The sequence below is a fragment of the Rhineura floridana genome, chromosome 6, assembly GCF_030035675.1.
Source record: "Rhineura floridana isolate rRhiFlo1 chromosome 6, rRhiFlo1.hap2, whole genome shotgun sequence".
NCBI lineage: Eukaryota > Metazoa > Chordata > Lepidosauria > Squamata > Rhineuridae > Rhineura > Rhineura floridana.
Window position 1 is genome coordinate 139,840,140 of NC_084485.1, and position 15,639 is coordinate 139,855,778.

At 41.1% G+C, this 15,639-nt stretch overlaps 1 protein-coding gene across 4 annotated transcripts in view; it reads left to right on the forward strand.

Moving 5' to 3' along the window:
- Positions 1 to 15,639, forward strand: part of KCNT2 (potassium sodium-activated channel subfamily T member 2) — a 341,069-nt gene that overhangs the window by 91,285 nt on the left and 234,145 nt on the right. For all 4 annotated transcript variants that reach the window (XM_061633982.1, XM_061633985.1, XM_061633981.1 and 1 more), the window contains exon 2: positions 12,790 to 12,869. In XM_061633982.1, the coding sequence (XP_061489966.1) occupies positions 12,790 to 12,869 (80 nt within the window). The remainder of the gene's footprint in view (positions 1 to 12,789; positions 12,870 to 15,639) is intronic.

Genomic DNA, 15,639 nt, shown 5'->3' on the forward strand with positions numbered 1-15,639 from the left:
AATTGCAATTGGTAATTTAGCTGGACTTAATCTAATTTTGTATTTCATCAGGTTGAAATGATTATACTTTCTTTCCTTAAATTTGTGTCTCCAACTTGTTCGTAACAAACCTTTTGTTTGACTCAACATGCTCAGTGTCAATGAACACTTTTTGTTCAGTGTTGGTGCTGAACTTCTCTGGATTAGTTGTCCATTCCGATATCCACTGGATAATATTAGCACAGCAATAAAGCTGAATATTTGGCGCAGTCAACTCCCCTTTGTGCAAATACGCTTCATGCAAATGTCTGATATTACAATGTCTTCAGTGCTAGGTTTCGTCCTGTTCTGTTTAAACTGAGCAATTTAATTCTGCCAAGTTCTTGGTTGCTATTTCCCCAATCTTGTTGGAAGTATCAATAATTGCGGTTAAGATTTTCATTTTTATTGGCACAATGCAACCATAACTATTACAGATCCAATTTAGACAACTTTTCTATCTGATTACTTGCTTCTTAAATGCAATTTATCATAACTGTTGTTACAGCTTGTTTTTAATTTCTTGTCAAATAGATCCCCAGATAATGCACTGGCTGTTTAATCAATTGTATCACATTTCTAATTATATATAGTTTTGTTTTCCATTTCTCAATTGTGCAGCTGCTATTTTTGCATGTTTATCTTGTTTAGGGCAGAACCCTATGATCCCTGCAAAGGTTCTCAAATTCTTTAACCAACCTTATTGGATTAGTATTGTCTTTACAAAAGGCCTGTACAAAAGGGACAGGTTTCACTTGAACCAGGATGGCTCCAGATTGTTGGCACTTAAAATAGAAAATGGTGGCAGAGCATTTAAACTGACGGGAGCTGAGGAGCATCTTGTTCAGAACAAATCATCGCCTAGGGATAAGAGTGAAAATGTTTATGAATGTTCAAATGGTGGAGGGGTAGAACTAGGCACTGAGAGTACAGGGGCATATGATAGGAATTTAGAGAGGGCAGAGCACTGTAGGGAAAAAGCATGTGCCAAAGACATTTGGAAAGAGACACTTGGCATAGGTGTTTTATATGTTGATGCTAGAGGCCTCCAAGCCAATATGGAAGAGGTAGAATGCTTGCTGTTGGAGGAGAGCAGAGATATAGTGGGTATAATGTAAACCTGATGGAATAGAGAGAACCAGTGGGGTATCTCTGGATACAAAATTGACAGGGAGGACAGAGAAGGGCATATGGAGGTAGTTCAACAACAGCTCAACAATGTGTACAGTTTCCAGTGAAGCCTCCAGTGCTGGGTTCCACAGGGTTCAATCTTATCCACTATGCTGTTTAACCTCTGTATAAAACTGCTGAGTGGGATCAGCCAGAGTGTTGGAGTGTGTTATCAGTATGTTGAAAACCAAGCTCAGGTTCTCCTTTTCACCTCAAGCAGCATGGCGGTGGATGTGCTGAACCAAGAATCTGGCCTTGGTAAAGGGCTGGATAAGGGCCAAGAAACTGAAGCTCAGTTCAGAATAAGACAGAAACACTGTTAGTAGTGGGTTTCTCAGTTTAAATAGTGAAGTGCAAACTGTTCTATAGTTGGAATCACACTCCCCTTGATGGAGCAAGTGCACTGCTTGGGTGGTACTCTTGGATTCATTATTGTCATTGGAGGTACAATTGGGCTCTATGGCATGGAGTGCCTTCTACCAGGTTGGGATGGTGACTTAGCTGTGACCATATTTGGATGGGGATAGTCTGGTTTCAGTGATCTACGTTTTGGTAACCTCTAGCTGGTATAGCACAGTGGGGAGGAGAGCCTGGCCAATCCAGAGCCTGTGAGTTCAAATCCCCGCTTGTGTCTCCTGGGTGTCAAGGGCCAGCTAAAGATCACCCCCACAGTGAGTGGCTCAGGGGTTACGTGCCCTGCCACCTGTGCAGCCATGGGCAAGCTGCATAGTCCCAAGGAGCCCAGTTGCCCCCCAGCTGGCAGTTGTGGACAAGGAAGGGGCTGGCTTGTGCAGCTGTGGCAAGCTGAGCAGGCCCTAGCCAGCTGGGGAGGACTAGCCTCAGAGGGAGGCAATGGCAAACCCCCTCTGAATACTGCTTACCATGAAAACCCTATTCATTGGGTCGCCATACATCAGGATCGACTTGAAGGCAGTGCATTTCCATTTCAGGTTAGATTATTATAATGTGTTTTCCTTTGCCCTGCCTTTTGAAGACAGTTCAGAAATTGCAGGTATTCCACGGCCAGACTGTTGACTGGGACCTGGCGCTCTGAACTTATAGCTCCAGTTTTAGCCCAACTTCACTAGTTTCCAACTTGTTTCTGAACAAAGTGCTGGTTTTGACCTACAGTAGTGCTGCATGGCTCAGGCTCCAGTAGCTTGAAGACTACGTTTCCTCATAAGAATCTACCCTGACCCTTGGATTGGCATCTGAACCCTTCTCTGATTGCCCCTTCCAAGTTGGATTCAAAGGGTGACAACAAGAGAATAGATCTTTTCTGTGGTACCCCCCCCCAGTGGGATGCTCTCAGACGTTTCCTTGGTTCCAACATTGTTAGTTTTTCAGTACCAGGCAGAGTCTCTTACTCTCTCAGCCATTTGGACAATTTGTGGCTACTTTTTGGAGCTGATGTTTGTGTTGGGTGGGAGGTGAATATTTTTCTACTTATTTTCCTTATTTTATACATATGTTTATGTTTAAGTATTTTTAATGTACACTTTTAGTATATCTGTGTTTCTTTACTGGATACATTGTTATAGATTGTGGGTATTTTATTTTTCTTTCTGTTACTCTCTTTAGGGCTTCCTCTGGTTGTGGGAAGCAATTAATAAATTTAATAAACTAAACATATAAAAGCACTTTTTCAATAATATAATAAGCATAAGGACAAATGTACTTCTAGCTTATAAATCATATAGGGGACAAGAAAGCCAAAGAAACACAGGAAGAACAAAATGTTGTTCTGTGACAACTTATTTGGTACTAATGATTGTGCAGGGCTCTGTAAAATAATCATGTTAACCAGCGTACTGGCCTTCCTGCCTCATAAGATTTTTCCTTAATAGTCTATTGAGCAGTGTTGAGTTTGAAGCTATTGGTAACAGGAAAAAAAACTATATTCAAGATTCAAAAGATGAAAAGGCTACTGTGGTAAAGATATCCTAATTGTGGCGAAAACCTCTTCAAGTTCATAGATTGGAATAAAAGAGAGGAAACGGGAGTCAGGAGAGCATAGAAGAAAAGCACAATGTCCCCCAAACTAGTTCCTCTCGGATCTACATTTGTACCTTTTCCAGGACTTGAACCTCCAGGCTTGGATTCTGGACAGAGGTAATGTTGCTAGCAAGTATTTCTACTGTAGACAGAAGAGCAGTGACTGTGCATACCCAATATATTTATGCTGCTGTTACTCTGAAAGTTTGTCTAACCTGCTGCTCAAGGAAATGACTAAAATTATATTCTGAGTGAAGATAAGACAGTACAGTGGAATAGTTAAGATGATTATTACGGTGAAAACTTTGAAGCATTTTGTATGATTATCTCTTAACAAATCTAATGCATTAGATATTGCCTCTAAAAAGTTTCTATTTCCTAGAGATACATTTTGAATTCTTGGCAGACCCTTCCACTTACATTGATGGTAATTACCTAGGCTATGGTTCTGATTTTGCTAAGTGATTTGAGCACCTGCCTGCCATTAAAACTCATTAAAAATTAAGTGCAAGACTGTTTTAGCATTTTCTTTAAAAAAAATTCTAAGTCATGTTGTTTGAGAGACTGCATTATTGTAAATTCATTTGGAATAAAATCTGGCAGGGGAGAAAATACCTGTTTTTTATGGCTCCCTTCTGTTTAAGATCCCATTTGCCGATTGCAATAATATATTTTAAATAGTGTGGCCATGGCATTTCTCAGAGGTAATTGTAATGTTAAGTTATACATAGTTGAATACACACACACACACACACTTTTGTTGTTTGAGTTCTTTGGGAAAGAGAACCTTCTGCTTCCAAGAATATGTTGTGCTTTTTCTACATGGTATAATAGAGATATGACCTCTGTGATAAAGGAGACCGTCTGTTTTCTTAGGAAGTGTTTACATAGACTCTGAGAGTTTTTTAGGCACTCGCTGGTGTGTCTGGTGATAAACTAATGCCATTTAATGAAAGAAGAATTATTCTAACAGAAAACTCTAGCAATAATGCAGCGAAAAGAACTGGGGGTGTTGGCATTGCAAGGAAACAAACATTTGAATTTTTTCACCTTATTGTGTACATTGCAATGTCCACACTTGGATGATATTCACATGTAAACAACACTGATGATCCCAGATGAATTTTGTGATGTAGATATATGAATTTGCCTTCTTTTCAGACATATACTTTTCAGACATTAACAATCTTATTTAGATGACTGTCATACAGGTGAATATTATATCGTGAGTTTTTAAACATGACAAAATTTGCCTTGAGTTGTCAGTTATGTCTGAAGAGTTTTCACCAAATTCTGGGCATCTACTGTAGCAAATATCTGCTGTACATTTTATATTTGTGCAATGAAATCCATAGATAAAAATAGATACTCTGTGCCATATGTTTAAAGCAGTTGTTTCTTGACAGGAAATTAGAAAGTAAAATAAAGTTTAGTATGTTACAGAATGATCACTGAAGGGCTTTTAGGGCTAAGTGTGCAAAGTGCTGTTCTATGGATTGATCCATTTTTATATGTTGTTTCTACTATTTTATAATTTATCCTATAGCGGTGGCTCCATGTTTTTAATTGCGTGTGTTCTGGCAAGATGCCCTCAGAAGTCCATCCCCGAGTGAGCGTACTTCCCTTCTTCCTGTCCATTCACTCTCCCTCTCCTTCTGAGCCCAATCTCTACCGAGAGAATGATGTACCAGGTGTCTTCCAATGAGATCATGCAAAAATGGGATTTGAAGTGAACCCCAACTAGCTCTATGCTGCTCTAAGTTAAAACTATTTAATAGTGTACTTGTTCTGCTGGTGAAATGTTTTGTGCCAGCGGGACTTTGGGCTCATTCACACAGCAATTTAATATGAGATCGAAGCTGGCTGCATTCCCTTTTAATTTGCAGCTATCTCGTGACTTTTTTTGGAAAGGGAGGGCAAGCTGCTGCATTTCCCTTTAAATGTGAATTAAACCAATCCACTGAAAAGCCGAGTTGTAAGGAAAAAATAGCCTCTGCTTCGCTGCGTCCTGCTCATGTGGTCCCTTATTCCGATGTTTGCTGCTGGGGGTGGTGGATCATAACTTGCAGATATTACTCCCCTTTCTCCACCCACTAAACTCCCCATCAATTCCATTTCATTTCCATCTGCTTAGCCGGCCACTTCCGCCACTCTAGCCTTCCTTTCTGCCCCTTCACTCCCCCACTGTAACATTAATACAAGTTTGTGGGTGTGCAAAAGGGCAACGTTAATGCCCCCCCCCAAGTGCAAGCAAAACAAACATCTGGGTTGTTTCAGGCTGGGAGGAAAAGAACACAACTTATAACTCGTGCATGTGTGCGCTCACACACACACAGAGACAGAGAGAGAGAGAGAGATCTGTCTGCCTGGAGGGAGAGAACCTGATTTCCCCTTCCTTATGTTCCCAGATTTTTAGCTCACCCTCCCATCCCCATCAGCTGTTAGACAGGAAAAGAGAGGCTTTTCAGCCCAAGGAAGCTCAGTTAAAAACCTCCTCTAAACTTTGTTTGTGTAATATTGCAAAATTGCCATTGTGGGGGTGGCCGTGGCAAGGACAGGGTGGCAAGAGGGAGAGTGCTTTTGTGTGTGTGTGTGTGAGAGAGAGAGAGAGAGACCCTCTGTGTGTGTGCACGTGTGTGTGAGAGAGCCCATATGCATACGGGTGCACATGTGAGTCCCTGTATGTGCACATAGGTTCATGTGTGTGCGCGAGAGAGCCCCCATGTGCTTGAGAGAGCCCCGAAGTATGCATGTGAGTGTCCCCATGTGTATGCACAGGCATGCAAGAGAGAGAGAGTCTCCATGTGTGTGTGCAAGCATGAGAGAGAAAGTCCCCATGTGCACGTGTGCGAGAGTAGCCCCATGTTGGTGCATGTGTGTGTGTGAGTGAGAGCAAATGTCTCCATAGGTGTGTGCATGGGTATGTGAGAGAGTGTCCCCATGTATGCAAGCACGGGTGGGCATGGCTTTGTGTGTGAAACAGAGAGTCCCAGTGCATGTGCATGGGTGTGTGTATGTGAGTGAGAGTTCCGATGTGTGTGCACACAAGTGTGTGTGAGAGAGAATCCTGCTGTGCACGCATGCAGGTTTGTGTGAAAATGTGTCCCGGTGTGTGCTCAACAGACTCCTAATGTGTGTGTGAGATAATTCCCTTCTGCCTGCACGCAGGGGTGTGGGCATGTGTGAGAGGGAGAGAGTCTCCATGACTGTGCACATGGGTGTATTTGTGTGTGTGAGAGAGAGTCCCCCTGTGTGTGCTCGTGTGTATGAGCCCTGTGTGCCTGCACACATGGGTGTGGGTGAGAGGGAGCGAGTTCATGTGCACGTGTGTGTGTGAGTCTCAGTGTGTGTGCATGTGGGTGTAGGAGTGAGAGTCTGTGTCTGTATGTGTGCCTTAGAGTTTGCATATGTGTACACATGCATGTGTGTGAGAGAGTCTCTGTGTGTGCATGCGTCAGAGTCCAGGTGTGCACATGTATGTGTTTGTGGGTGAGAGAGTCCCCGTGTGTGTGTGCACAGTCTTGTAAGAGAGAGAGAGTCACTATGTGTGTACATGTGTGTGCAAATGATAGAGTTCTGATGTGCGTGTGTGTGAAAAGAGTCCTATTGGGTGCACGCACACAGATTTTGATGTGAGAAAGAGTCCCTGTGTGCACATGTGCGCCTGAGTGTGTGTATGTCCACATGTGTGCTCGCATATGCCTCTGTGAGAGAGCCCCTGTGTGCCCTTGTGCAAGAATGTGTGTGTGTGAGAGAGAGTCGCCATGTATGCACATGCGAAGGTGTGTTTGAGAGTCCCCATGTGTGTGCCCTTACACACATGTGTAAAGAGTCCCCGTGTGCAAGAAAATCCCAGTGTGTGCAGGTTTAGGTGCGAGACAGAGTCCTGGTGTGTGCACGTGTGCCTGAGGGTGTGTGAGTCCCCGTGTGTGCCTGCATGTGAGTGTTCGAGTGCCCATGTGTGCAAGAGTCCCCATGGGTATGCCTGCGTGTGAGAAAGACAGTCCCTGTGTGAGAGAGAGAACTTGTGCGTAAGTATTCAACCCCTGTGCTGTGGAAGCTCCTAGTTTACACAGATGAAATAAATTGCACTATTGAGGACACAGTTACTTTACCATTGGCCTCCACCAGTGAACTGTTAAAGTTGCTGTCACATTGTCAGGATAAAAAAACCACTGTTGAAGGATCATTGGCCAGACTGTGGATGTGAAGGAAAATGAAGACCAAAGAGCATTTTACAGAAGTGAGAGATAATGTAATACAAATGCATAGTTGAGGAAAAGGGTACAAAATAATATTGAAGTGTTTGGATATCCCAGTGAGCACAGTTGGATCAATAATCAGGAAGTGGAAGCTGCATCACACCACCCAGGTACTGCCAAGACAAGGCCGTCCCTCAAAACTCTGCACTCAGACAAGGAGCTGTGCATAACACTGGCCTGTATGGGCTGTAAGAAGCCATTACTCAAAAAGTACCATCTGAAAGCATGTCTGGAGTTTGCCAGAAAGCATGAAAATGTCCAGCTGTGATGTGGGAAAAGATTTTGTGGTCAGATGAGACCAAGATAGAATTTTTTGGCCAAAACTCAAAGCCTTATGTGTGGCGCGAACCTAACACTGCACATGCCTCAAGATACACCAACCTCACAGTGAAGTCTGGTGGTGGCAGCATCATGCTTTGGGGATGCTTCTCATCAGCAGGGACTGGGCATCTTGTTAAAATTGAAGGAAGAATGGATGGAGCAAAATACAGGGAAATACTGCAAGAGAACCTGCTTCAGTCCACAAAAAAACTGAAACTTGGGAGGAAATTCACTTTTCAGCAGGACAATGATCCCAAGCACAAGGCCAAAGCATCATTGGAGTGGCTCAAGAGCAAAAAGGTGAATGTCCTACAGTGGCCTAGTCAAAGTCCTGATCTCAATCCCATTGAGAATCTGTGGCACTCTTTGATAATTGTGGTCCACAAGCAACGTCCAACCAACCTGAATGACCTGGAGAGAGTCTGCGAAGAAGAATGGGCCAAAATCTCTCCAATACAGTACCTACCCGAAAAGACGTAAAGCTGTTATAGCAGCGAAAGGTGGCTCTACCAAATATTAATGTGTGCGGGTTGAATACTTATGCAAGCAACATGTTTCAGTTTTTAATGTTCTTTACAAACATTTCCCAACATAAAACCAATGTCACCTTATAATAATTGATTTTGAGTTTCAATGTTTCAAAATAAAATATAATACAGAACAAAATTACAATGTACCATTTGTAATTTAGTAATATGAGTGTATTGGTCAGGGGTCTGGTTACTTTTGCAAGGCGCTGTACATTTTGTTAAATCAAATAAAAATATTTAGAAGCAGGGAAAAAAGCAGGAGAAAAAAGTAATCATATGAGAAGTTTAACCACAATGAAAGGTGGTATTGGCTCTTTCCACGGGGGGGGGGGGAATAACCCGTTCTCCAGAAGTGATCTGCTTTTAGATTCGAAATCTGTTGATTGTTTTTGTTAATTTGAATTTATGCAGGGAGATTTCTGGTGCCAGCTGCATTATCTCTTTGGGTTGACACCCAGGTTGTTGGAGATTTATGTTTGGTGAGGTGATAGTCTTTCAACTCTTGATTCCTCTGGATGGTTTCCTCACTCTTGATGCTCCATAATTAATCTTGGTTTGTTTTCATACTTCTTTCTCTGTCTCTTAAGTTTCCCAAGATCCTCTTTGGCCTCCATCATCTTTGGTATTTAGCATCTCACTTTTCAGGTTACTGAACTTTCACCTTCTTTTAAGCCATCTGGTGGTTAATTGTGTTCCTCCCCTCTGATAATCTGTGTCCTTTTTATTCAGGCAAGAGATAACTGAAAGTCAATGAACTGGGATCTTGTGGTTCCAGATACTGAGAATAAGCAGACATAGACTTTTCCAAATGCCTGCTTTTTGTGGGAAATGGGGCATGATTCCGGGATACAGGTGCAGTATTCTTAAAATCTCAACAAGATTCATCATCAGTAGGGCAAAGTAAGTGTGCATGTATATGTACATATGTCAGTGAATATGCTACAACATTGCATAAACATTCTTTTTAAGAACAATGCCTTTATTTTTACATAATTTGACTCTAGGGTTTTCAGAACATACCACCTGCCATTGTTGACACAGGTCACAACATTTAAATTGAATTGCTTTTGTAAATTCAGATCCAGAGCACGAACATTAAGGATTCTAAGAATGTAACTTTGCTCCAGGAAGATCTATTGTCAAAGACTGAAAAGAGTACCAGCTCCCTATTTCTTGTTAACAATCAGCCTTAACAGATAGAAAATAAATCACTTTAGGTACTTGACAAAAATCAATAGAAGGCTGTTGTGCATGGAAAGCTATTCTGCATGGAAAAACTGGTGGACTGCATACATAAATTGCCCTTCTAATATTGCTATACGAGCTCTCAAAAGCAGGGTCTCCATTTCACATTTTAGTGTTGCCACTTCTCAACCTGGACAATATATAGATAACTTAAATCTTGCAGCAATTGTGTCCTCTCTCACCCCTTTCCTCCCCAGTATTGATATGTACCCCATCTCTCACCTGCTGTGACCAGGAGTGACAACAGCATTTTCTGGGCCCAGTATACTGGATGTGGATTGGGTTTTTTGCCCCACTTGCAAAAGAAGACATAAATTGGAATACACTTTGGGTCATATGCAAATGTAGATCCTCCTGTGTGGATGGGGTGGAGGCCCCCAAAGTGAATAGGTGGCCACACACAAGTAATAAGATGTCTGACAGAATCTTTGCAACACTTGAAGCTTTCCCCATACCTGCATTTTCATGCTAGAAAAGGCTTAACCTGTTGAAGTTTTGTCTGCCACACAGCTGTTAAATGCACAAGTCTAGTTCTCTCCCAGTGCCAACCCCAAACCATGCGAAGAACTCAAGTTTCATGAGTTATAAACTAGTTATGTTACTGTAGGTCTTTCTCCAATTGCTGGATTGCAACCAGTACAAAGCATCACCTTGTACTACATGACATTGTTTTGAGAGATGGTTTAATGTGCTTTAAAATGTACTACAATAAAATAAGTTGGATGCTTATTGCTATTATAATGCCATGAGTCATCTCAAGGTGCTGTAAAGCCCCAAGTATGAACTTTTATAGTATATAAAATGAAAATACATTGTAAACGGTTGGCATGATAATTAAGCTTCCTGTAGAAATAATGAGCTGTGGGATCTTCTGAGTTCCATTCGATTCCTGTGTAAAATTCCTGTTTCATACAAAGAAAATTTCAGCTGTTTGAGAGAGCTGCCTCTCAGGCCTGGGTTCAGAGCCTTGTGGTTTGCATAAATCACCCTAATTTAACTCAAACTTCTTTATTTTATTTTATTTTATTTTATTTTGTTTTGTTTTGTTTTATTTTAATTGATTGATTGATTGATTGATTGATTGATTTTATTAGCTTTGTATCCCACCCTTCCCCCCAGTAGGAGCACAGGGTGGCAAACAAAAGCACTAAAACACTCTAAAACATAGTAAAAGCAGACTTCAAAGTACATTACATATTAAAATATATTTATCAGGAGTAGATGGACAAAAATGTTGTGAAATGCTCCAATATGCTGACATATTTTGGGTCTAGACTTTGATGGCAGGTTAGGTTGATTGATGAGTGAAGTGTTCACAGACCATGTATTCATTAGTACATCTGTGCATTACTTCAGAAATCTTTCTATGGTAAGGTTGAGGTTTTTACATATTATACTCCTATTGCCTTCATTCCGTGTTTAACTGATGTTGGGCTCTTAGTACCTTCATCAGAAGCTAATAATTCTGTGTATTGGAAGAGCTATTGGTTTCTTGCTTAGAGAATCTTCTTTTTGGATGTGGTAAGAGCTTGGCACAACTGCTAAGAATAGCAATATTTTCTTAGTTTTAAGAATTGATTTTTTGTGTATATCTGTTGTCCTAATATCTTGAAATATTTCCTGGAAAAATGAACATCGATCCATTTCGATCGTTCTAGACCTCAGATCTGAGTGCAGGTGAGATATATGTGTCACTGACTTTTGGATGCTCTGGGGCCTATCCACACCTAACCACAAAATCCATGTTTTCCATATTTGGTTGGTGGCCTTGAAATCCATACTTGTCCTGTTTGTGGTTGGATTTATATTGTGAAAACACGGTTTTGAAGCATCCATATGTATAAGCTATTGTTCCCTCTAAGATGCTTTAGCGCTGGTCACTCTCCTAAGTCCACCCCTTTTCAGTAATTGGTCCATAATGGTCATTTACTTTTTCAGAAGAGTGTAGAAATGTATATCTTTTTAAAAATTCCCATGCATGTGCAGATTTGTGGATGTGCAAAAAGGCAAAGTTAATGGACCCCCCCCAAGTGCAAGCAAAATAAACACCTGGGATGTTACATATAACGTAGTACATACTAAGAATGGGAGCCACTGGTTACTCCCAATTCCACTGAATTTGTCAAAATGGGAGGCAAGTCCCTTTTGGTGTTTGATTGTTTCCCACTATCTCCTGCTGTTACTGTTTTGAAAGGGCTTTCCGGTTGCCGGGCCTGACAACCAAGAGGTCTTCTGTATCTTTAAAAGTTGTGCAGGGGGAAGGGAGAATTCCACCTTGTGGTTTGTCCCATTACAGAGTTGCAAGAACACCTGCACTTGGCTGACTCTCTCTTCTCCTAAAGATATAGGGTCGTCTCAGGCCATGAACGTAGCAACCCTAAAGACAGGAGTGACTCACACTTCTGCAGCTCTCCAGCATCAATCTTCAGAAAGCTAGGTTCATGCTTCTATTGGGTAGAGACACAATGTGGGGTCCTCCTGTGTAGTCCCAGGCTTTACATGTTACTTGGGGGCTGCAGGAAGGAGTGGCAAGGTTGCACAGCTCTTGTGTTGCTTTGTTAATGTAATGTAAAGACCCAGTCACCTGCTTTTTACACTTTCTGCTCTGAGTATTTTGTTCTAGCCTTGTGGTGGGGCACCAATACTGCAAAACTTGGCCCAGAGGACAATGGAAGTCTAAAAGGGTGTTGAAACATTCAAATAATCAGTTGCTTGCCTTTTGGCATCCCTGTTTGTCATGGTAGCCATTGTGTAAGGAATGCCAATCTGCTTGATAGTTGTGGTTGCTAAAGAATGCAAATTAAAAGCAGGGCACTATTAGGTTATCAGAGCCACTTATAATGGAATTTTAATAAGAAAGTGATTAGCTCCCACACTCACTCTCCTCATCAGCATTATATCACCTCCTACTCTTCTTTTATGTCACACAAATGCTGTAATTTTCATCCTGAAAATATAGGTATGCCGATCAAAGCCATCTGAATAAAATGGGAATGCTTCCTTCATTTTTAAGTTAAATTACTGAGGTCTGTGGCCTTGAATGCCTTTATTCACCTCCTTAAAATTTTCTGTGAAAAGTAAAATTTTGAGGTTTGAATATGACACGACATCAGACAAACAGAGGATTTAAAGTGCGACTCTATTAGTCATGCTATGGCTGAGTGCATCACTACTAATGTCCTTTAACTTCACATGCTAGGTCTACAGCCCTATTTAATGTTTGTTTTTTGTTTATATTTTCTCTTTAGAGTACAAGTTGAATTCTACATGAATGAAAATACATTTAAAGAGAGGCTAAAGCTATTTTTCATCAAAAACCAAAGATCAAGTAAGCAGCTTCTTTTTATTTAAGCATGTGTGTAATAGAACTTCTCTAAGCAGTAATGCATGCTAACTGTGAATAGTGTTTACATGTTACCTTCCAGTGGTAGTTGCACATCACTGGGAGAACGTAGGGAACTGAAACCCCTCAGCATTCTAACCTGTGCAAGGCACTCTACAATGATGCATATTTGCATGCGAGGAGGATGGCCCATTGCAAATATAATGCTGCTGATTTCTTAATTGTGGTTGATGGACTGAAAGCAGGTTCTGCACTCATGCACATACACCCTTCTCCTCTCTGACTCCTTCCCTTCCCTTCCCAGGCTTCAGTATTACAGCTTGGTTCACATCGAATGTTTCCTAGTCTAGAAGATTGGATACTTGAATACCATCCTAATATCATCCTATCTCTCCCGTTTCTTTTTAGTCTTTAACTATGGTTAGGGTTATACCTGCATCAAGTTAAATGCTGAACTAGAATATGAAGCCCACTTCTATCCATGGTTTCAGACTATGGTTTAAAGCACAGAATGATCTGTTCTCAGCTCCACCCAGATGTAACAATAGTTAGGGTTGAAAAGGGAAAGAGGGGAGGACTGAGTAAAGGAGAGGAGCGTGTGAGCCAGAGGAATGTCTCCACATCTCCTAACTATGGCTGAGAGAACTGGAAACCACATAGGACTAAGATGTGGGCTTCATCCTACATCTACACCGATACTGACAATGGTTAATGTTAACCAATACTCTCTGTTAAACGGTATTTCAGTTTCAAATCCATTAATGCAGGTGCAAGAGAAGGGGGAAGTTTTGCCAGAGATGAAAGGAAGAAGAGCGAGGAAGTTTGTGAGTCCATAACCTGCTCCCAGTCCCAGTCTTTTCATGACAGAGAAATTTAGCAGTGTCATGTCTGCATCATTGCAATGAGACTTCAAGGTTGCGTAGCTGTTTATGCTTATATTCAGAGGCCTCTTGTTGTCTGTATGTTTTGATACCTTCTACCAATCTTTCCAAACCTGATGCTTTCCAGAGGTTTTGCACTGCAACTCCCATCAGCTCCAGCCTGCATGGCTAATGGTTGGGGTTATGGGAGGTGTAGTCCAAAAAAACATGGAGGGCACCAGGTTGGGGAAAGCTATTCTGTACCGTTGCATAAAAAGGATGCAATGTAACATAGCCAATTGCCTGAGGGTGTGTGTGGGGGCACAAGGAACATCTTGATACACTGACATTTTAAACAATCAAATTTGGTCTATAAGTTTCTGCAGCATTTTGTTTGAAGGATGAATAATCTGGAGAAAAGGTGAAGTTGCTAGCTTATCTATGTTTACCTCCTTGAGTGGTAGCCAAAGCGCAGATTCTATCAGGACTTATAGGATTTCACTGGATAGTTGGAGAATCTTTCCTTGTTTTGAAAAATAAAAAAGTGCAGGGTAGGCTGATCCCATAAGGTGAATGGGACACTGCCCCACTAAACACAGTCTCCCCTCATCAAGTCCCCATCTGTCCGCCGTTGCAGTCAGTCAGGGGGTGACTCTGCCTGCCATTGTCTCTCGCCTCACCTATTTTTGGTCTCCCTGCCTTCCACCTTGCCAGTCCCATTAGGCAACAGCCACAACTGAACAACAGAGGCAAAAACGGTTGTAGTTCTGTGCTTTGCACATTTAGATCTTATTTTGCTTTGCTTTTATTCTCCTTCCCCACAAAAAGGTATTAGGCTTTGCAGTTTGGTTCCATGGTAAAGCTGAGATGTGGGGAGGGGAGGAGGAGAAGGTTCTCCTTTCCTAGGGTCTTTATGAAGGGTAACTTTTGAGTGTTCCTCCTCAATCTTTATGGTTAGTGGGGAATCACAAATGAGGAATGTGTAGACCCTTCATCTTTTGTAAGTACCTGTGAACTGTGCTGAAGTCCTATACAGATGCCTGAATGGTCACCAAAGAGCCTAAAGCAGTTACCTTTTTATTTTGATGAATAATCAAACATAGTTCTTTATCCCCTGTTATTTCCTGGACAGCATTTAAATTGCTTTAGGCTGCAATCTTATACATGCTTATCTAGGAGAAGGTCCCACTGAACTTAAAAATAGCTACTTCTAATTGCAATGTTAGGCTCGTTTTACAGTGCAACACTGCATATATCAGAAATAACCCCACTGAGTTCATTGGGACTTCATTTTAGATAATCTGTATCTACTTCAAGCCACTCGAACATAATGGATTGTATCCAACAAAGTCATCCTCTTTGTGTAAAGACTTCCACTTGTGCAATGTGACTTAAGAAGTTACATTTCTTTCAAGAAGAAAAACCAAGCTTAGGCTAATGAGAGGACTAACCAAAAAAAAAAAATAGATTTCTATAACTTGGTCCAAGTTTATTGATTTTATTAATAATCCAGAAACTGGAAGATTGCTACCACAGATATATGCTTCGATGTGGTATAATTAGGTTCTGTAAAAAAGGAAAAGATCATAAGAAACATTTTACATTTCATCAAATATTGGTACCATGAGATCTCCCCATGAATAGAGAGACATTATTTAGTTGTCTAATGAATTGTCAAAAATATTTATTGATCTGAATTCCCCTCACTCTTGAAAAATATGTATTGAATTATTGTACTGTATTTATATGTTGAGTAATTATCTTAAAACTTAATGTATATATATATATATTTTAAAAAGAGAGAGAAGAAAAACCAAGGTAATTCACAAAAGCTAACAGCCAAATAACAAGAGTGCACCATTAGTCTGCATTTTGATTAATGTTCTTTTTTATTG